At 37.4% G+C, this 24,190-nt stretch overlaps 1 protein-coding gene across 1 annotated transcript in view; it reads left to right on the forward strand.

The window, feature by feature from the left end:
* Positions 1-24,190, forward strand: part of wdsub1 (WD repeat, sterile alpha motif and U-box domain containing 1) — an 87,549-nt gene that overhangs the window by 2,539 nt on the left and 60,820 nt on the right. The window contains exons 2-4 of the mRNA XM_028806428.2: positions 1,112-1,524; positions 9,435-9,628; positions 18,970-19,062. Coding sequence (XP_028662261.1) covers positions 1,127-1,524; positions 9,435-9,628; positions 18,970-19,062 — 685 coding nt within the window. The 5' untranslated portion in view covers positions 1,112-1,126. The remainder of the gene's footprint in view (positions 1-1,111; positions 1,525-9,434; positions 9,629-18,969; positions 19,063-24,190) is intronic.

Below are 24,190 nucleotides of genomic sequence, written 5' to 3' on the forward strand. Positions count from 1 at the left end.
GTTGCATTCATTTCAATGCTGCAGTTTTCACTCATTTCATTTAAACAACTCTACATGAGTCCTAAATACTTTGTTCTTTTGAGATGCACAGTAAAAAATTGTAAAAATGTTAACAATTGTTTAAAAAAAACTAAAGAAAAACTGCCTATATGATATAAACAAATATGTAGCACCCAGAATATTTGATGTGCATTTGAACATATTCAAATATATACTTATTTTTACTATGAGTTTTGAAATCTTCAGTTTTTTTTGATGACACTAATTTTGATGTTTGTGATGTTTGTGGGCATAAGACCACCAAATTAGTAATTTAATGTCAAGCCTGTGGAATTTCCAGATATCCAAAGTTTTAATAATTCATTTCTAGCACCATTGTGTTGTCTCCTCTGTCAAAAGTTTAGAAACCCGGGCTGTAGGTGGCATGGGGACGATAAGGTTCATTTCTTCATTTGACTTGTGCGCTACTTGAAAATGTGAGATGAAACCTTCGAGGGAACACTGCTGTCAGCCACTTGTAAAAGGCTACAGATAATGAAGTCAATTAAAATAAGTAAAAAGAGAAAATATTCTCTGTATATTAAAAAGTATAACAAAGGTATTATAATAAATATAAAGACTGCATTGTGGAATGTATTAAATGTACAGTGAGAGCTGAAATAAGCTAACACATTGAAACAAAAGTCACATTAAAAGCAGGAAGTTAGAAGTAATAAGTAGATTCATTTCTATGAGCTGAGTTTAATAGTCCCTTATCTCAGAGAGATTTAACTATGATCTGGGATTAGCTTGCCCCTATAAAACTGTCATTGTTTGGCCTTGAAAAAATATTTGTTTTTATATTTTAAGTTTTATTTATCAAAATATTTTAGTATATGAAAAATATAAACAGAATCTAAGTTACTTTTTATGTTTGTATTTAAAAAATTGTTTTGCTAATTAGTTGTCCGAGCATGAAAGTAAATTAACCATTTCAGTTTACCAAGGACTGAAATCTTGCTTTTGTAATAATTTAATTGAATGTGTTATTGGCAGCACACATATTAAATTGTTAACAGTACTATGAGAAATATATTGTTTTTTACTTATTTATTTTATTCTATTTTTCTAGGCATCTTAACTTAAAATGGTCTCCCTTTCTTGTACTTTTGCCAATCACCATGACGATGTTAACTGGTGTGCCTTTTCTAATGACTTCTTTGCATCCTGCTCATTGGACAAAACAATTCGTATTTATTCAGTCAAAGGCTTCTCTGAGTTGCCATTCTCACCATTACGTGGCCATGCCTATGCAGTACACAGTTGTTGTTTTGACTCCTCTGGCAAGTTCTTGGCTTCCTGCTCAACTGATGGAACGACCCTACTCTGGAGTCTGGAAACAGGAGAGAAAGTGGCAGTCCTAGCTCTTCCCGGTCGGAACCCTGTTAGGATATGTACTTTTTCTCCTGACTCTTCATATCTGGTATCTGGATCAGCTGATGGAACTGTGGCATTGTGGGATATGCACTCAAGAAAGCTTTGCAGGTATAAACTGAAAATGTCCTTATTTTTGGTTGTAGTCAAATTTAACAAAATACATGCTTATCAGCTTTTATTTTCTGCATTCTGCAATATTCTCATACTGCTTCTATGAATATAACTCAAAGAAGAAAATCAAAAATATTGAATGCTGCAACCTCCTTTATCATGAATAACAATATACTTTACAGTGTAAAATACTGAGTTTGTTGTTCCCATCAGAATTAGTTGGGTGAATTCATAACAACATCACATTATGGTTAGTTTTTATATTTATTTTGAATTTTATGCTTTGTACTTTAAAAAAATCATAATCTTTCAAAGTACTAATTGGTGTCCTACTTGTGCCCACTGTGGCTAGAATTGGCCTTGACTTCCCATGACCTAATAAACTGAATTACACAGATGTATAAAACGAAACAAACTAACTGATATACAGTGCATTCGGAAAGTATTCACAGCGCATCACTTTTTCCACATTTTGTTATATTACAGCCTTATTCCAAAATGGATTAAATTCATTTTTTTCCTCAGAATTCTACACACAACACCCCATAATGACAACATGAAAAAAGTTTACTTGAGATTTTTGCAAATTTGTTAAAAACAAAAAAATTGTTGTTTTTTAACTGTTTTCCACTAGAGAAATATAGTGGTACAGTTGACATCACTACTGCCTTATAACTCCATGAGGGTGGTTTTGGATTTCATGTCTTTATTGTGTTTTTACTGTTTTCTCCATGTTTGCATATTTTTTCTGTTAGCAAAATAGGTTTTCTTCTAACACCCAAAGGTATGGAGGGTAGAATAATTACTGTCTTTTCCTTGTATGACCAATATGAACAAGTATCAGTAGGACTGTGATTATTGACGGTTACAACTTTTATATGGTAAGGTTAAGTTACACAAAACAATGATTAGTGTCTGCTTTGTGCCACATGACACTGGCTAACACCCAGCTCTCTGTAACCATAAAACCTGGGTTAATTAGGTCCTGTAATCATATACATTGTTTGATTTTTTTTTTTCCTGTCCTTTCTGGTGTAGTCTGCTTGGATTTGTTCTACAAATGAGCGTTACCTGTAACTGCATCACACATAGTTTGATTTTTGTATTACTTGTGCGTTAGATCCAGATGGCTTTTTTCAGACTGAAGCTGAACTAGGCTTTGCACTTTGCCTAGTGGTAGACACGTATCAGTGCACAGTTTACATGACTTTACTAAACTCCTTCCACAACTTAGTCTTCCTTCACCTGTTTCCACAGTTGACACCTTCATGCTTTCTGGCACCTCTCGGTCTAATTGAGGGATGCCCCAATAGGTCATAGGTACTAACCACTTTTCTTCCACTGCACCTTGCACCTGCCTCTGCTAATTAAATCCTGATCCATGTCCATTCAGACCTCAGCTTCTTGCTCTCAACCAAGAAATAGGAGTTTGGGAGTTGAATTCTTCTGAAATAGACCCATCTACTTCCACATAATCATAATCTGATTATCCTTGATTTTATGCAATTTTTATTGTTTTTTTTTGCCTAAATGATCAATGTTACAGAATAAATGTTATGGTTTTTCATGATCCAAAAAGCAAATTCCATTGTGCTTCAAACAAAAATCAACAGAAACATGTCCAGATTAAGGATATTGGGATCCACATTCAAAGTCAGACCTGGCATATTGACTTTCATGATGCCTTAACAAGGTCACAGTAAAGACTTAGATTACCCAAGAATGGCAGTTGGAGCATTTCCTAGGGCAGTGTTTCCCAACCTTTTTTAGCCACGGCACATATTTTACATTAGAAAAATCCCACGGCGCACCACCAAACAAAATTGTCACAAAAAGTATATGTAATATAATGATCTTCTAGTTTCAATTTACTCACAATTTACTTACTCAGTGTGAAACCTGGGCCTATTTAGTTGAACACGACGCTGATATACACACAGTGAGTCTCTCTCTTTTTTAGTTTTTATAGCAGTCATGCTAGAAAAGCCAAGCTCGCATAGGTAGGTTGTGGAAAATGGGAGGAGGGCTGAAATAGCTCTGCTTGCCAGAATGGGGAACTCCTTGGCAGCAGTCAGCCAAAAACTGTCCAAAGGTAGATCAGCAAAGCTCAGCTTTAAACCACGATTTTCTCTCAGTACAGTTATTTCCTCCTGCTCCTGCAAAGTCATGTCCTTTCCAACTGCGGTTGAGCATTATGGGTTCCTAACCCAGTCAAGGTAATCAGTGGAAACTGAAGGGAAATAAAATGACAACTTCTGTTCAAGAGTTTTCAAATGCTTATTCTCTCACACAGTACAGCAATGTTGATACCTTGCCATTTCTGGATGAAATTTTTGGCCTTGCATCCACATGTTTAGAGGTCATTGAAATGTTGAAATATATCCACCAGACATGCTAGTCTTGCACACCACTCATCACTTGAAAGCAACATAGTGTTAGCACACCTCTCATTTGTCAAAAACACTTTTAGTTCCTCCCGGAGCTCAAACTTTGCCACGGGACAACCACCGGACCTCCGTATGCAGCAATAGCACTTTATGCTCCGCTCCCATTTCCTCACACAATGATGCAAACATATGACTTTTTACAGGTCTTGTCTTCGCAAAGTTTATCGTGCACACAACATCGTCCAATACAGGAGCTAGGTCTGCTGGTAATATCTTGGCAACGAGTACCTCACGGTGCAGAAAACAATGCGTCGCAATAACATCTGGATGTTGCACTTTCACTCTGCTTACAAATCCTTTGGTGTACCTGAACATGGCGGCTGCTCCATCAGTGCAAACACTTATGCAGTTTTCCCACTTAAGTCCTTCTTGTTCAAGGTACTTTGATACAACTCGAAAAATTTCCTCTCCTGTTGTTCTTTCTGGCAATTCCTTGCAAAACAGCAAGTTTTCTCTGATGGTGTCTCCGTCTACAAAGCGCACATTTGCCAAAAGTTGTGCATGTCCACTGATATCCGTAGATTCATCGAGTTGCAATTCAAATTTTTCACTGGTGTGCAACTCTTCCAAAATAATCCTTTCAATGTCTGCAGATATGTCATCAATACGTCTGGCTATTGTATTATTTAAGAGAGGGACTTGGGCTATTTCTTTAAGAGCGCCAGGGCCGAGCATCTCATTTACAATGATTTTGCAGGTAGTATTAATGTCTCTGCCACCGTGTGTGCCTGTTTTGATTTGGCGATGAGTTCAGCAACTTGGTAGCTAGCTTTGAGAGCTCTCTCATTCGTCTTTTTGGTTTTCCTCACTACAGCTGCCTGTTTCTTGGTCTGTTCAGGAAGTTGAATAAAATAGTCTGTGTTCTTGTTTTGAAGTGATGGGTGTTTTGTTTGGAGATGGCGTTTAAGTTTGCTAGGAACCATGGCACGTTGGACAGCTTTTCCCCACATACCAAGCATAACGGAATCGGTCCGGTTGGTTCCCCGGTAAAAGTAAATCCAAAGGAAAGATAACTTTCATTGTATTGTCTTGAGCTCACCTTTTTTGTTTTCTGCTGACCACTACTCATACTAGGGCCTTCATCTGGGTCACAGTTTTTTTCAGGACCCAGTTCAGATTGTGTACTTTGCCTTTTCAGATATTTATCCATTGCTGTCACGGCAGATGAAGGGATTGTGTTAAAAAAATGCATTAGTTGCCTCACATTTTTATGCAATCGTTTTGTTCACCCCACTGAATTAAAGCTGAAAGTCTGCAGTTCAACTGCATCTGAGTTGCTTCATTTAAAATTCATTGTGGTAATGTACAGAACCAAAATTAGAAAAAAGTTGTCTCTGTCCAAATATTTATGGACCTAAGTGTAAGTGAAATTGGATAATTTTCCACAGTACACTTGATGATCTCTCATGGCACGGCACAGTGGGTGGGAATCACTGTCCTAGGGTGCACTTTACCAAAGTATGAAAAAATGAAGATTGATTGTAAGTGTGGTTTGTTATGTTTCAGCCAGGGTTTATTCCCTAGAGGAGGTTGGGAACATGCACTGATGCAGCGTGTTGCTGCGTATTTTTGGTTTATTGTAATTTTTATATATTTTTTTAAGTATTGTTGTTCATGTTTGTGTGTAATTCCTGTTAGGTTTGTTTATTACTTAGACAAGGCTACCTCGATGTCACTGCTGCTGGGTTCACCCTCAGCCTTTTTTTTTGAGGTCTGGGAAGAGGACCCAGCCGTGATTTACTGTGTTTGTTGGAGATCCTGTGTAAGTGTTTATTTATTTTTTCTTCTGGTTTATTTAACTGTTTTGCTTCTGTTGTTGAATATTGCTCATGATTATGATTTGGGTTGCCTTCTATTTTTGACTTTTTTCTATTTTTTGTTCTTTTTCAATAAATAGCTCATTTATAAAGATACTTTGTTTTAGCATTATCTCTTCTAGCCAGGGATTTTATGGCTCCTCTCCCAAGACAGGTGTTTTTGACCATTTTGGGACTATGTAGATGCATTTTAAATGTTTCAGCCAGTTCTCCATTTCTGGGCCTATACGCTGCGCCTACCAGTTGTAGTTGGGGGTTGTCTGTCTGAGATAGCCTTTTCTGGGCAAGTTGGTGAATGGTCTGGCCTGCTTTTTTTGAGTCTTTTGGGTAGCCTTTTCAACCCTTTTGCCATGTCTGTTTCTCCAGTTTACAATAGTATCAAAAAGGGGAAGAATCGTGCTAAGGAGTTCCTCAACCTAGCTAACACGGTGTTCTTAGAGGAAGCAGTAACTTGGGCTGGCGCCATACAGTAATCCCTCCTCCATTGCGGGGGTTGCGTTCCAGAGCCACCCGCGAAATAAGAAAATCCGCGAAGTAGAAACCATATGTTTATATGGTTATTTTTATATATTTTAAGCCCTTATAAACTCTCCCACACTATTATAAACATTTCACGCACAGTTATACAGCATAAACCCTTTGTATTCTCTTAGATATTAGGTATGATTCGTTGAAATTATGTATGTAAACACAGTTTACATACAGTAAAACCTAAATATTATTTTAAAGATATCGAGCGTCTCCAATATCACATACGTTACAGCCATTACAACAGACAGGCCACCAGCAATAAATACGTACAATGCAAGAAAAATTGTATACAGTAAAATGTGTGTACAGCGACACTAAACTATGTACATGTAATAAGTACTGTACGTAAATAATTAATTATGGTTACTCACCAACAATGACACGACGACTTGTCCGATAACGATGAGTTTAATTTTACTGCACAACACAAAGGATAGCGTTACAGCTCTTCTAAAGGAGCCTCTTCAGGCGACTGTTTAGCACTGCCGTTGTTCTTCTTCCAGCACTCTTCAATCCAAATCCCTAAAGCAGATTCCATCCAGACTGCTGCTTTATCACGTCCACTTGCAACTCGTTTTGCGCCCTGATTAAAGGACACTGCGACCGTAGATCTTATATGCTTTTCCTCCTTTTTAAATAAAAAGAATTGTGGACTCATTGATGCTGTAATTGTGTCCTGCAGCGGTGTAGCTGTTTCCTTCCTTCAACATATCCAAAACTTTTACCTTTTCTGCAATCCTGAAGCATTAGCAGTAACGTGCATTAATGCTGAATGAGTGAGATGAGACTTCCTGGTTAATGCAGCGCCCCGTTGCTGAGCCAATCAGCAGCACACAGGAACTTAACTGCGTGCTCTGATTGGGTAGCTTCTCAGCCATCCGCCAATAGCGTCCCTTGTTTGAATTCAAATGCGTCCCTTGTTTGAATTCAAATGGGCAAATCAACTGAGGAAGCACACGTACTGTAGACCGCAGACACTGGGCAGACAAGCCGCTCTTATTTTTTTACAACCCAGCTTTCCTTCTTTTCTTAAGGCTGCATTGCATGGACTGTTCTTCTGGCCGAGCACTCATTGGTTGTCAAGTAATGAGTGAAATGATATCATATGTACAAGTGTCCATAATGAGGTTCTTATGTTATGCTTTGGATTTTACATTTTCTGTGCCAGGTTAAGGCGCTTATCCACCCAGGAAATCATCTGAGTTTAGCCTTTGCTCTTCTTGATCAAAAGGAGCCATGAGAGACTAAGTGTACCATGCAAGGATATCTTCTTTGATACCCTCCGAAAGAAAGAGTACCAAGTATGGGAATTTAGGAGAAAAATACAAATTTACACCCAGTAAGCATGGCAGTTAACCAGGAGAAGGTGGATATTGTTGTGTGGAAAAGAAAAGTCTGTCCTGCTGTGTTTAGTCTGTTACCACTATTATCTCCCCCAGGAAGTTCAGTGTTTGTCATATTGTATTTAAAAGCTTTAGCAGGAAAAAAAATACTCTGTAAAAAACAAACACAACAAAGTAAAACAAACATTGTACCCATAACAAAATGAAGCCTTACTAATACTGAGATACTGGTAGTAATCATCATTACAAGATAAAATTCCATCTACGACAGGCCATTTTGAAACAGTCTGCTTGTTGCCACCCAGGAGAGGAAAAAAGTTTGCTTGAATAGATGTTTTCCATAATTGTGGGCACTAGGAAGAATTCGTAGGAAGTAGTTCTGGATGTAAGACAGACAAAAAAGAAACCTCATGACCTCTGGGCATTGTATGTGGTTTTGTATTTAGGGCACAATTGGCAGAAATCAATGGACAATCTGTACAGCAGCTGTCCTTTTGTCTCACTGCCTTGTCTCGTGGGATGTTAAAGTGTCTCTGAGAAAATCACGTATCTTCTTCTTCCAAGCCTTCCAAGATTTTTTTTATAATAGAGAGATTTTTGGTAATATGCAGAGATTCTTACTCACTAGTAATAGTTTTCACCTCTTTCCACATAATATAACTTAACAGACTATATATGACATATTTGTCCTACCACTCCTACTAATACAAAAAATAAGTAGAGAGAGCAAACAGGCTGCTAATGTGAAATATACTTAATTGAAACATCATGTTAAGTGAATTGGAAAAGAAGATAAAACAACAACTTCTTCCTCTGTGTGCATCACTAACATGTGTAGTTAACCTGGCAGAGGCACTGCATGGCTTATTACAAAGTAAATCTCATAGGCTAGAGAAAAGGAATATCTTCATTCTGTGAACACCCTTGTGCACTTGGAATAATTTTGTTTTCAGGTATTTGGGAAGTGCTTTTTATAGGATGTGTTAGGTCAGCTATAGTAAATGGCTGTTACCTGCTGTTTTTGTGGAAAAAGATTGTGGAATAACGAGCTCTTCAGTGGAGGCCTACATCTGTGTGAGACCAACTATATCCTGTGTAACTCGGAGCTGACTTGCTCCAGCAATCCCACAATAAATTCTTTATTAAGGCAAAGAGAAATCCAAAGACAAATTTTTTGCTAAATATATATTTTATTTTTTATGGCTATCATGAAGGTGTCACCAACTTGGTCTTTAGTTAGCCTACTACTTACAGCATTAGACCTTGAAGACAAATGTAATATACAGGGTCCTAAAGGCAAAAACACTCAAGCCATCATTTTCTCTTCAGTTCTTTCTGACGTTTAGTGCAGTAGGACAACATTAGGCATTTATAAGAAAAAATTGACATCGTCGTTATGTTTGTAAACTGCTTGCAGTTTTTGCCACTTTCCCAAGAGCATTATTTCAGGTGTTCATATTCTTTTTTTAATTAAAATATTTTTTAACAAAGAGGTGTTGAGTTACTTGTTTCCATAATTCATAATTATTTTTAACCTTTTCGTATCAAAAGACCAAGTTACTGCAGAAGCCATGATTAACTTGTTTAAACGTGGTTAAGATATTAAAGATAGTTTTATTTGAAGCCATGATTAAACATGATTAAGATATTAAAGATATAGTTTTATTTCCTTTTGATTGATAATAATGTTTTCAGATGCAGTTTTTGAATAAAGTGTGTACATAAAAAGGAGTTGTCTGACATTTTTCTCTGTATTTGTTCAATTTTAGAAAAGCATCCATTAAAGAAGGCTCAGTTTCAGCATGTTCCTTCGCATCATGTGGTCAGATGTTTGTAACTGGATCTACCTATGGAGATCTTGTTGCCTGGGACTACCAAATGAAGATTCTTTACACTGTGAAAACAGCCCATGACCTTGGAGTGACATGTTGTCATTTCTCTGCCCAGATGTGTAGCAATTCTGGTAGGTTTGATACAACAGTGAATGGAATTTCATTAAATATTTTGTGAATAGATCTTAACATTTTTCCACTAATCAGTTTGGTCTTTGGTTTTTAATACACCTACTGTCCTTCTTCATGTGGTAGGTGTTTGAACAGTGTGAAGTGGTGAATTCTTTGCTTATTTTCTAAAACAACTAAATAAAGTACATTAAAATCAATGTGGTAGTGCATAGGGTTACTGGAACGATAATCAGACTAAATGCAGGAACATTTAGCATCTCATAAGAAAACTTTAAATGAATTTGTTTTAAGAAATTTGTAAATAAAAATACGAATGTATAAAATCATGCTATATCATACTAGAACTTGTTGTGAACACAATTTGCATGTTTTCCAACAACAGTGTGACAGCACTTCTTTTTCAGTTGCATACATTTACCAATATACTATGTATACCCTCAGACATACCCATCTCCCAGAAAATATAAAGGTGGTGTGAGAAAACAGGTGGCAGGGAAGAATCTTGCTGAATAATGTCTATTTGCACCTAGTACAGTGGAACCTCGGTTCACGACCATAATTCATTCCAAACCTCTGGTCGTAAACCGAATTGGTCGTGAACCGAAGCAATTTCCCCCATAGGATTGTATGTAAATACAATTAATCCGTTCCAGACCGTACGAACTGTATGTAAATATATTTTTTAAATTATTTTTTAAGCACAAATATAGTTAATTACACCATAGAATGCACAGTGAAATAGTAAACTAATGTAAAAACATTGAATAACACTGACAAACACCCAGGCTCTCTGCTCAGCTGCACGTGCAGGCTCCCTGCTCAGCAGCACGTGCAGGCTCCCTGCTCAGCTGCACACTCTCTCTCTCTCTCTCTCTCTCTCTCTCTCTCTCTCTCATCAGCACGCAAGCCTGCTCTCTCTCTGTAACATTGCAGCAGTTTGCACTATTGCCTTACAACCCGATCGTTGTATAAACACTTTTTTTTTTTATGAGTTTTAAGCACAGGGGAAAAAAAAAGGAACATTTGAACAAATCCGAACTTTATTTAAAAACCAACCATAAGCAACCAAGAAAATAACATTGTAAGAGTTCGCGCACTATAGCCTTTATGACCCGATCGCTGAATAAACACTAAGCACAGGGGGAAAAGGAACATCTGAACAAATCCGAACTTTATTTAAAAACCAACCACAAGCAACCAAGAAAATAACATTGTAAGAGTTCGTGCACTATAGCCTTTATGACCCGATCGCTGAATAAACACTAAGCACAGGGGGGAAAAAAGGGAACATTTGAACAAATCCAAACTTTATTTAAAACCCAACCACAAGCAACCAAGAAAATAATATTGCAGGAGTTCGTGCCCGATCGCTGTATAAACACTTTTTTAATGAGTTTTAAGCACAGGGGAAAAAAAGGAACATTTGAAAAATCTGTAATACAAAAACTCACCATAAACCACCACCAACAACAACATTTATTTATATAGCACATTTTCATACAAAAAGTAGCTCAAAGTGCTTTACATAATGAAGAAAATAAAAATAAAAGACAAAATACAAAATTAAAATAAGATAACATTAGTTAACATAGAAAAGGAGTAATGTCCGATGGCCAGGGTGGACAGAAAAAACAAAAAAAAAACTCCAGATGGATGGAGAAAAAAATAAAATCTGCAGGGGTTCCAGGCCACGAGACCGCCCAGTCCCCCCTGGGCATTCTACCTAACATAAATGAAAATAGTCCTCTTTGTAGTTAGGGTTCTCACGGAGTCACTTGATGGTCATATAGACTTCTGGCTTTTAATCCATCCATCATTGTTGGAACATCATGGAGCTTTGGGTAGATGGTGGTGGCGCAAGCCACCACCAAAAGGACACCGGAAAAGAAAACAGAAGAGCGAATAGGGGTTAGTACAGGTTTTGAATGAATAGTTATTATAATGAATTGGATATACAGAGTATCAGGATTAAATTACAGTGAAGTTATGAGAAGGCCATGTTAAAATAATGTGTTTTCAGCAGTTTTTTAAAGTGCTCCACTGTATTAGCCTGGCAAATTCCTACTGGCAGGCTATTCCAGATTTTAGGTGCATAACAGCAGAAGTTTTGCTCTTGGAATTCTAAGGAGACACTCAGTTGAGGATCTGGAATATAAGGTGTCAGACATTCCGATATATAAGATGGAGCGAGATTATTTAAGGCTTTATAAACCATAAGCAGAATTTTAAAGTCAATTCTGAATGACACAGGTAACCAGTGTAGTGACATCAAAACTGGAGAAATGTGTTCGGATTTTCTTTTCCTGGTAAGGATTCTAGCAGCTGCATTCTGCACTAGTTGCAAACGATTTATGTCTTTTTTGGGTAGTCCTGAGAGGAGTGCATTACAGTAATCTAGCCGACTGAAAACAAATGCGTGAACTAATTTCTCTGCATCTTTCGATGCTATAAGAGGTCTAACTTTTGCTATGTTTCTTAAGTGAAAAAATGCTGTCCTAGTGATCTGATTAATATGTGATTTAAAATTCAGATTACAGTCAATGGTTACCCCTAAGCTTTTTACCTCTGTTTTGACTTTTAATCCTAATGCATCCAGTTTATTTCTAATAGCCTCATTGTATCCATTATTGCCAATCACTAAGATTTCGGTTTTCTCTTTATTTAATTTGAGAAAGTTACTATTCATCCATTCTGAGATACAGGTTAGACATTGTGTTAGCGAATCAAGAGATTCGGGGTCATCGGGTGCTATTGATAAATACAGCTGTGTGTCATCAGCATAGCTGTGGTAGCTCACGTTATGTCCCGAGATAATCTGACCTAATGGAAGCATGTAGATTGAGAAGAGCAGCGGACCCAGGATAGAGCCTTGTGGAACACCATATAGGATATCATGTGTCTTTGAGTTGTAATTACCACAACTAACAAAGAATTTTCTCCCTGCCAGGTAGGATTCAAACCAATTTAAGACGCTGCCATTGAGGCCCACCCATTGACTAAGGCGATTCTTAAGAATATTATGATCAATGGTGTCAAATGCGGCACTCAGATCTAAGAGGATGAGAACAGATAAATGGCCTCTGTCTGCATTTACCCGCAAGTCATTTACTACTTTAACGAGTGCAGTTTCTGTGCTGTGATTTGTTCTAAAACCTGACTGAAATTTATCAAGAATAGCATGTTTATTGAGGTGCTCATTTAACTGCATAATAACTGCCTTCTCTAGAATTTTACTTAAGAAAGGCAGGTTAGAGATGGGTCTATAATTTTCAAAAGCAGAGGGGTCGAGATTATTTTTCTTAAGTAGGGGTTTAACTACAGCAGTCTTAAGACAGTCTGGGAAGACCCCCGTATCTAATGACGAATTTACTATGTCAAGAACATTATCAATTAGCACGCCCGATACTTCTTTGAAAAATTTTGTTGGTATTGGGTCAAGGGCACAGGTGGAGGGTTTCATTTGAGAAATTATTTTATGTAAATCTATCCTAGTGAAAGAATTTAATTTGTTTATTACGGAATACTGGGGTTTAGGAGGATCCTTAGTGTTGGGGAGATATACTATGTTATTTCTAATATCATTAATTTTTTGATTGAAAAATACAGCGATAGCCTCACAGGTTTTACTGGAAGTACTTAGGAGGCATTCCTTTGAGTTACCTGGGTTTAACAGACGATCAATCGTCGAAAATAAGACTCTGGGATTACTAGCATTGTTATTTATAATCTTAGAGAAATAGCAGCGCCTCTCAAGACGGACTGTGTTATTGTATTCTGTTATTTTAACTTTTAATATTTCATAGTCAATAGTTAGTTTAGTCTTCCTCCATTTACACTCCGCTCTACGGCATGTTCTCTTTAAATCAGACACTCTTTGGGTCTTCCAAGGTATAACAATGCTAGAAAATTTTTCAACTGTCTTTTCAGGTGCAACTGAGTCAACAGCAGCCCTCACTTTAGTATTAAATCTTTCCACCTTACTATTTACATTATCCTTGCTATTATAGTTGGCACTATAAACGGACTGATTGCTTAGAATGTTTGTAAGTTTTAAAGCTGCTGATGAGTCAAAGAAGCGTTTTTTAACAATATGCTTCTCATGAGTGTTTTCTATCATTATTTCTATATTAAAAAGTAGAAGAAAATGGTCTGATAGACCCATATCAATGACCTGCTTTATATCAACTTTTAGTCCTTTAGTAATTACTAAGTCTAACGTATGACCTGCTTTATGTGTAGGCTGATTAATGAGCTGTCTCAAATCAAAAGAGTCCAGGAGGTTCATAAATTCTTTTACTTTTTGGTCACATTGATTATCTATATGAAAATTAAAGTTGCCGACTATTAAGAGTGTGTCATAGTTCGTAATTAAGATTGACATCAAGTCAGAGAATTCCTCAAAGAAAAACGCGTTGAATTTAGGAGGTCTATACACGGATAATATTAGAACGTGAGAATCTCCCTGAATAACAATGGCGAGATGCTCAAAAGACTTGAATTTGCCAAAACTGACATTTTTACATTTTAACCGGCTAGAGTAAATGTTTGCTAGCCCGCCACCTCTCTTTCCTTGGCGATCTGCACGAGTAAAACTGCAATCCGGAGGCGCAGATTCGATTAAAACAGCTGCGCCATCACAGCTAAGCCACGTTTCACTTAGTGCAATAAAATCTATTTTTTTATCACTTATAAGATCGTTGATAAAAAACATCTTGTTACTTAAAGCTCTAATATTTATTAGTGCCATATTTAATGTTTCGGAGGAGCAGAGATGAATACTATGTGCGTTATTGATATATGGAACAGGAACTAAGTTATTTTTATTAGCTCCGCTCTGTGTGTATTTTTTGTTTAACCTATAGTCTGTTTTTATAGTTTTAATACATTGTTCATCTAAAGTAGTAACTTTAATTAAATTATTGGTGTTTATGCCGTATTGCCTAGATTTTCTATGTGCATTAAGATTGGTTATTACAGTATTTATGTTGTGCACTTTTATGGAAGATTTTATTAAACAATTATCATGACCAAGCACAGGAGTGGCATTTCGGAAGGGGTTAAAAGCAGAGATAGATAGTCAAGACAAACGAGAAACCAAGAAACTAACCTTGCATGAGTCGAGTTCTGGCATGAAGTGAGGAGGGACTGGGGGGAGAGGAGGTTACAGTTTTGAGGGAGAGTCTGGCTCCACGATGGAGGGATGTTTTCCTTCAGGTGTTTTCTCTCTTGTGATTTCTTGGGTTTCTGGCGTTTTTAGCTGTGTAGCTGGTGGATCAGACTTCGTGAAATAGCGGTCTAATGTGGCTTGCCTTTTCCTACACATTAAAATTTTTCGGAAATGCGATTCGACATTGTCATTCATCATGTTTATCACTCCGCTTTGTCAGGGTGGTTCTTTTCTAAAAAATCCTGGCACTCGTTCCATTTTTCCATGATGGCTTTAATCTCATCACTTTTTATAACCGCCCTTTCCTCTTCTTCCCCGGAGGACTGCTCCTCGGTGAGCAACCTAAGCTGCTCCTGCTGGAGTTCAGCGAGTTCCTCTGTCGTCAGCTCCTCCTTGTGATCCAGGACCAGCTCCTCGATGTCCTCATTGTCCAATTCAAGACCCATGCTCTTGCCCATGGACATAATGTCATCCACAACAGGAGGCTCAAAGCTTTCTAAAACCTGTTCAGGAACACATTCACGCCAAAGTTTCTTCCAGGCCGAGATCAAGGTGCGGTGTGTGACGTCTTCCCAGGCTTTATCAATGAGGCAGATGCAATGAACAATATTAAAATGGTTCTTCCAGAACTCTTTCAGGGTCAAAGACGTCTCCTCAGTCACATTGAAACACCTGGTGAATAGTCCTTTGGTGTACAGTTTCTTAAAATTTGAAATAACCTGCTGGTCCATGGGCTGCAGAAGAGGAGTCGGGTTGGGGGGGAGGAACACGACCTTAATAAAGTCATACTCCTCGACCATATCGTCAACCAAATTTGGAGGGTGTGCCGGTGCATTGTCCATCAGAAGAATGCATTTTTTAGGCAGGTTATTCTCTTCAAGATATCGCTTCACGGCGGGAGCGAAAGCCTCGTGCAGCCATTCCAAAAACAAAGACCTTGTGACCCACCCCTTCGTGTTTGCCCTCCACATCACAGGCAGTCTGGCTTTGTTTACATTGTGCTGTTTGAAAGCACGAGGGTTCTCAAATTGGTAAACAAGTAGCGGCTTGATTTTTACGTCGCCACTAGCGTTAGCACACTGCAAAACGGTTAACCTGTCCTTCATTGGTTTATGGCCGGGCATAGCCTTCTCTTCCTGGGTAATGTAGGTCCTCTTCGGCATCCTCTTCCAGAACACTCCGGTCTTGTCGCAGTAAAAGATTTGTTGCGGGATGTAGCCTTCGTCCTCCACTAATTTTGTGAAATTTTTCACAAATTCTTTCGCAGCTTCAGTGTCTGAACTAGCAGCCTCTCCATGCCTTACCACACTGTGAATGCCACTTCTCTTGTGAAACTTTTCAAACCATCCTCTACTGGCTTTAAATTCCTCACTTTCGCCACTCGTAGAAGGATAGTTTTGCAGCAAATCACCATGAATCTTCCTGGCTTTCTCGCATAACATCGCCTCGCTTACGCTATCCCCTGCAAGTTGCTTCTCATTCAGCCACACTAGCAACAGTTTTTCCACCTCTTCCAGCACTTGAGGCCTCTGCTTGGTTAACATTGTAACTCCTTTTGGAACATCAGCAGCTTTAATAGATTCTTTCTGCTTTAGAATAGTCGAAATCGTAGATTTTGACTTCTTGTACTCAGCCGCAAGATCAGTAACTTGAACGCCACGCTCATACTTTTCAATAATTTCTTTCTTTACTTCGATTTCAATTTTCTGCAAAACTTTCTTCTCACCACTCTTCACTTGCTTAGAAGCCATGGTTAACTGCAAAAGCACACGAAATACTGTAGCGCACAAAGAGTTCACAGGTAAAGCACGCACGTCTGACTGAGAACAATGAACAGGGAGAGGTTGAACACGTGCTTAAATACAGTAATCGGCGCCTACGAACCGGAAGGGAAATGAAATAGAGCACAAAGAGTTCACAGCGAAAGCACGCATGCAGGCACGTGCAAGCACGCACGTCTGACCAAGAACAATGCAACACGTGCGGAAATCATTGACGCGCACAAACCGAAAGGGAAACTGGCTTGTTCGTATACCGAGTGTGTGGTCGTGAACCGAGGCAAAAGTTTGGCGAACTTTTTGGTCGTAAACCGAGTTGTACGTGTACCGAGGCGTTCGTGAACGAGGTTCCACTGTATATGAATTTTCATCCTGTGGCAAATAATTCTCATCAGAATGTCAAAGCATGTAGGTATTGAATTGTTTAAGGCAAAGGGAGGAATTTTACCATTTTATCTAGAAACAGGGAGAGATTTTATAGACTCATGCTGAATTTCCTGCGGTGGGTTGGCACCCTGCCCGAGATTGGTTCCCTGCCTTGTGCCCTGTGTTGGCTGGGATTGGCTCCAGCAGACCCCCGTGACCCTGTGATTGGATTCAGCAGGTTGGAAAATGGATGGATGGATGCTGAATTTCAGTATAGTCAATGAAGATCATGCCACTCTTTTGAAAACCTAACTGATTTTTATCTTGTTCTATTTGTTCAAATTTTAAATCTGAGTTTATGAAATCAATACTATTGAAAGCCAATCAGTTACTTCAGAATTCCTGTTAAAAATTTTTGCTGTGATGCTTTGAAGGTACACTACCAGTCAAAAGTTTTAGAAACATGTTTTTCCAGTTTTTCTTCAAAATTATTCAGCTGAAATGCAATGAATAACCTAAAATGGCGAAAAGGTAAGCAGTAAACTGCCAGAGTTTAAATATAAGTTTAAGATGGCAAAAACTAAAAAAAAAGAAAAGTTCAGAATATTTCAAATGGGCCTTCATCAGAGAACAACTAATAGGTTACAAACTACAGATGTTCTGCAGCAATTAAAGTAAATTAAGCCTTTCAAGTTGAAGCAGACAGTTTGCACATGTATCCCAACTTCCATTGATTACTTAACACTAGAATTACCAAAGCCTACGAAAAAACTCATAAATCCGTCCCACCTTAAATCCCTTCACACTCCTCCGCCAGCGTCTTTTGTCCTGTAAATGTGTCGATAAGCAGCAAGCAGCCTGCTATCACATTCCCCCACCGTCGCACAGTTTTCTCAGCTCAAGTCTGTTTACCTGCGTGTCAGTTGCTTAGAGTTGTATAGAGTGAGAAGTCAAGCAAAATTGCACCTTTTATAAATACTATATGGTTATTTGGAACACATGTATTTCATGTGTGTTCCGTGTCTACAACAATCTATGTAAACACATTGTTAAAACAGAAAAATTTTTTATGTTTTAGTAATAACTGACAAAATGTAGACAGGAAGTGTATAATGTGTGAAGCCTGAAGTCCAAATATTAAATAAACACTTTCACAAAAGGTACAAATAGAACAAATGCGCAGTTATATTTTTGAATAGCTTCTGCTTATGTTGTTCTGCCCCGGTTGTGGGTTGATTCCATATTAATTTTTTTTTTTTTTTTTACTAAGCCATAAGCATGCCTTTATCAGACATTTTGTGTTTATTTTACGTTTTTGAAGTATAGAGAATTTAATATTGATATTAGTTTGTGTATTTAATAATGTTTTACAGTTCTTGAAATTATTGTGCTCAGTTTCTGACACCGTATGTAGGCACCGTCTCTTCACTAGTAGCAGTTGCTTGGGGGCATCTGAAAGTTTACTACTTTTGCATCATCTATCAAAGGTCACTATTGACATACTGTACATTCCTTATCCAAGATTCTGGATAAGTCTACCTTGCTCATAATACCTTTAAAAAAGCCCTATATTTTTGCCAACAATTTTTTGTTTCACATTTTTACATTGACATCAGTGTTTTTGGCTTTTCTGTAATGACAAAAGCTTCTTATGGTGTTAATTATTACCAAGCCACTCTGTCCTTCTGCAGACAGAACAGCTCACATCCTTGGATTTTCTCGTAGTATTTGGATTTTGTAAGTTCTTATTTTGATTTTCTGGTTTTGGGACTCTTGGCTCTTGTGTTTGGTTTTTGAAAATTTATTTGAATTTTGTTCATATTTGTGTTAACCTGTTTGAGGCAGTTTACCCTGGCCTACTTTATATTCTAGACTTTCTTAATGTTTTCAGGTCTAGTATTGGAATTGAAGTTGTTTTGAGTTTTTCACAATTGGTCAAATTCCATACAATTTTAAGTATAAGAAGAGTAGTAAAAGTATTAGTATAATTTATTCACATTTTTTTATCTCTCATCTTATATTTTGATAGGTATGGAGAACAATTTTTCAGATTTACGTCTGGCTTCATGTGGTCAAGACAGTACTGTCAAAATCTGGATTGTCTCACAGGATAAGCAGTCAGGTATGGTAATTTTTTGACCAACCCTATGCATTTTGATACTTGTGCAGGCAAGTTGTTTATAGGTTATATAAACAATACACCTATAATTATTGATACATTATAACTATTATAATAACTATTGTTTTTAGAATTGTCAATATATCTGAATTTTCATTTTCATTTAGTGGTATAAATAAAAATGAATGACTCTTGGCATAGTGCATACCAACATCAACAGAGTACATGGTCTTGGAAGTGGAGGTACATATGCTTAGATTTGTTAATGGATGAGTAATAGGAGTGAAAATAATGCCTCTACTGTATGGTTTAGTTATTATTGGTCATTAAATCCCTGACACTGAACAAGTTACCTTTATCATCACCACCTCCTCACTGTGATTTCATGCCTCTCAGGCTGTCATCGATTTCAGAAAATGAAAACATGACTGTAGCTTGACAAGTCTTAATCAGAAGAAGAAGCGAAGAATGTAGAAAAGCATTTTGATGTTAAAGATGTTGGGTTTCAAAAAACACATACATTTAAGGTGATGCCCTTTAACTATATATAAAGTAGTACAACTCATTAAAAACATTTTATACCTCATCAGACTTTTTAACATTCATTAGGCAGATCTGCAAAATGTGGAGGATTTGTTTTTTATTTCAGGAGCTAATGCTAAGGATTTTTTTCCCTAACATATATGGCTGCATTTTAAGTTAATAACTGCTGACTGGACTGTTTGTGTAGAAGTACTGACCACTTAATTGCCATCTGTGCCTGTCATCCTTTTGACACTGAATGACTGTAGGATATTGCCAGGTAGTGTTTGGCATGACAGCTTTCAATTTAAATGTCACACATTGATGAAACTTAATGGTCCTTTGTCATTGGTCTTCTTGAACTGGAAGAACATGGACAGTATTGCTTTACGCAATTTCAGACAAGTTATTTCTATTCTCATTCACAGGCGACTTTAAAAAAGTTCTTAATTAGCATTGCACTACATAAAAAAATGAAAGATGAGAGAGAATGGAGACATAGTGATTTTATGGCAGGCTTAAAATGCACATTTTTTTGTTTTTCTTTTAACGCTAGGTTAATTTAAATTCACATTAGAGCTGAACAATATAAATAATATGTACACTTATAGTCAAAATTTAAACAATAAGAAATTTTGATAAACTGTTGATAAGGAGCATTGCTTAATTGCACGTATCAACCTATTACAGAAAAAGAAATTATTGCAACTCCAACCAATCATACGCTTCTCTTTTACGAAAGGTGAGTCTATTTGCCAATTAAAAAAAAAGGCACAACAGGTTGGTTGAGATTGTGGAGCATGTTACTTGCTGCCCTTTTGGATATACAAGAGTCATGAAACTGATGAAAATTTCTTCATTGGAATCTTTTAAGTGTTGGTTAAGAAAGCGAAATACTACAAAGTTATTTTACCACATTTTACCACTTGTACATTTCTGCATCTAGCTCACCCTCTGAAAGAGTTTTTTTAGCACAGAAGTTAATATAAAGTATACGGTACTAGAAGCTACTTTGGTTTATTGACAGTTTTACAATTTGGTTTGACCAAAAATTCTGAATCTTATTTGTATTTGTATATTTAGGAAAAATGCTGGACATGTTCTAAGTTTAATTTGTCTTAGTCATTTAGTAAACAGCATACTATATTTGCATGAAAGACATAATATATACAAAGGTTTTTATCATTTTTTTCGTTGATATTTAACTGATACTTAAATTTGAAAAAAGCTTGAAAAACTATGTGTATCGACTTAACTATGCACAGTGGCTTTAGGTATCCAAGTCTATGTAAGTTTATACTTTGGTATCTTGTAATGCAGTGTTCTCCCTAGCGTCTTTTAGCCAGGTGCTCCGCCCGGCTAATTTAGTTAAGCGCACGGCTGTCATCTCACATGAAATTGTGAGATGACTAGATCTGCAGAGATGGCATGAGATGAGCGGGTGAGTGGGCAAATATATTAGAAGTAGGATTGCAAGTTGCTTGGGGAGAGGCACGGGACGGGATGTTGCCGATCACTCGGTGCTAAAGCTAATAACGGGGACGGAGCGGAGTTCACAAGCAAAGAGTATGGGGAGGTGGGCTTTCGAGAGGGGGTGTACATGGTAATAGCGGGGGCGGAGCAGTTTAATTACAGTAGCAAGGAGTATGGAGAGGTGGGCAGGCGAGAGGAGGCTGTACATGCTGATAGCAGGAGCGGAGCGGCACTTCACAAGCAAAGAGGATGTGGAGGTGGGCGGGCGAGAGGAGGACTGATGAAATCAGAAAAAGGGCGTCAGGAAGTGACGTCTCTGTTCTCAGTGTCAGTGCAGTCTGTGTAGTGCTGCTAAGCTTATGTTGAGAATAAAGTTGACATTTCCACTTTATTCTCGCAGTTTATCTCGAGATTAAAGTCGACATGTTGACTTTATTCTCGTAGTTTTAAAGTAGAACATCGTAAACTAAACTTCATCTTAAAATGAATACTGTATTTAATTTACTAGATTTTCTCAAAACCCGTCATAAATTATGTAGCGCATGAAATGCTTTGTGTTATCGTGTGGTGATTGGTTATGTGGAGAAAGAAAAAGGAAGGATAGAAATTGGGGTTAAGGTACGTCAGATAGAGACAGCACGCATGCAATAAAGAAAACCCGCTCAGAAGAACATCCATTGAATTCTGTGTTCGCATCTCCGACCACCAGATCACGAACCCAACATTCACACATTTTTTAAGTTAAACCTGTGTGATACCCATTCATACATCTAGTTTTTGGAGCCTCGTCACACCTGCATTAAAGTTCTCTACACTGAACACCTGGGGACCCCTTACTGTGAGGGAGCAGCACTACCTCCACACTACCGTGCATGTTTAATACATGCTTTAATGCATTTCATCATGAAAATGATAACAAGTAATTATCTTAGCATCGTAAATGTTCAGAGAGCAGGAATATCATGAAGTGAATGTTTTCTGTGCGGCGATCCCTCCCAGTGCCTCCTCAGTGCAAGAGGAATTCCGTTTAAGAAGTGTGTAGTGATTAACAACTCGGTCGGGGAACACTTAACACAAAGCATTTAATGCATTACACTACCTTATGACAGGGTTTGAGAAAATCTAGTAAATTAAACATTGATTTTAAAATGAAGTTTTGTTTACGACATTCTACTTTAATGACTATGAGAATAAAGTGGAAATGTCGACTTTAATTTCGACATAAACTGCAAGAATAAAGTGGAAATGTCGAGAATAAAGTCAACATGTCGACTTTATTCTCGACATATAGTTTTTTTTTCTTCAATGTGCCCGTATTTTTTTTTTTCTTCACCGTGGCCCTAATACGCTTCAGTAGTTTTGTTAAAGTGACCCATCTGCCATTCCTTTTTTGTTCATATCTTGCCTTGCCGTAGTGCAAGTGTGCATTGAATATCCAACAGGCACTGTTAATTTTTTCCAAACGTTTTACCAACATGAGCAAAAAAAGTGTTCAGAAAACAACACTGCTCAGTTATTTCAGAAAAGAAACGGCACATACTAATGAAGGTGCAGCGTCAACTCCTCATGTGGCAATTTCAGACAAAGACATTGCAGAAGCTGGTCCATCAGGGGAAATCTCTTCAGCACACACTTGCCAATTGATAAATCTAAGCACCGCTTATCTGGCATAAACAAACAATGGTTTAAAGATTTTGATTGGCTTATGGTCAAAGAAAATGGTATGTGGTGCTCATTGTGCATGAAATATTCAAACAAACATCCCCCAAGGAGGGAGTTACCTTGGGTAAACGTGCCATGCACAAGAATGCGAAAAGAAAGCTTGCTGGACCATGAAAAAAGTAAAACGCACATTGAGTCTTCTGCTGAGCTTTTAGGAAAGCATGTACTAGAGCAAACTGGAATCGGTCAAATTGAAAGATCTGTATCTGTGTTAAATAACTTACAGAGAGATGCCTTTGTGGGAGCTTTAAGATACATGTATTGGTTGGCAAAAAATGAGTTGCCACATACAACGTTGTTTGGAAAGCTGCTGGAACACTGTAAAGAAATGGGTTGTTCCTTTTCTAGGAAGAAAAGAAGAATAAATATTTAACTGAAGACACCTTCCGCATATGCAAGTTGGCTTTGAAGAATATTTTAAAATTTTTTTCATTGTTTTCACTTTTCTTCCCAACAGCGACAATACTTGTGCCTCTTGGTTTATGTCATAACAATTGTTATTTAAAATTTTTGTTAGGGTTGCAGGATCCTGAATTGGATACTTCTTAAATTTAATAAAAAATATTCTGGCACAAATGTCAAACCTTTAAAAAGGAAGTCATATCGAGCATTGGAAAATAATTAATAATACAGTAATTAACTAATAAAAATAGTGCACATTTAATTTTCCCCACCACCAAATTTCTCCGTCCCGCCCCACCTGGTACTTTTTCATGCCACCCGGCTGGAAAAAATTTCTGGGGAGAACACTGTGTAATGCTTGAACACTGTTAGTATTTAAGCTAACAAGATTGAAGATTTTACCTTTTTTGTGTAATTTATTAAATCAAATTTAGTTCATGTTTGTAGTCACTTTAATTTATGGTAATTTTTATATTCAGATTCTATTATCAGAATCAGAAAAACGTTACTAATCCCGAAGGAAAATACTTATGTTACAACTTTACAAACCAACACAGGCATAAGTAACATGAAGAGCAAATACAAGAAATAAACATATAAAATAAAGTAGAATATAAATATCAAAATAAACTACAATAAATCATTGATTATGCTCTACAGGTATGTGTTGAATTAAATATAATAAGTACTATACATCTGAGTCTCTTACAAAATCCCTAGTTTACTAAACTCTTATAGCAATTTGAGCTGGACATATTTCACATAGTAGTATTGCACATATAAGTGAAATATTGCACATTCAGAAAACTAAAAGAAGTTTTTCACATAAGAAGCAACATACAAGTTATTGCACATCTAAGCAGCTGAATTATTTTCTGGGAGATCAGTTAAGGAAAGAGGGAACAGTTTTTTGTGTGAATGAGTGACTGGAAGAGGAATTATATAGTCTGATGGCTGTGAGGAGGAAGGATTTTCTGTGATGTTCAGTGGAGCACTTTATGCTAGTCAGTCT

The sequence above is a fragment of the Erpetoichthys calabaricus genome, chromosome 8 (assembly GCF_900747795.2).
Source record: "Erpetoichthys calabaricus chromosome 8, fErpCal1.3, whole genome shotgun sequence".
Classification (NCBI taxonomy): domain Eukaryota; kingdom Metazoa; phylum Chordata; class Cladistia; order Polypteriformes; family Polypteridae; genus Erpetoichthys; species Erpetoichthys calabaricus.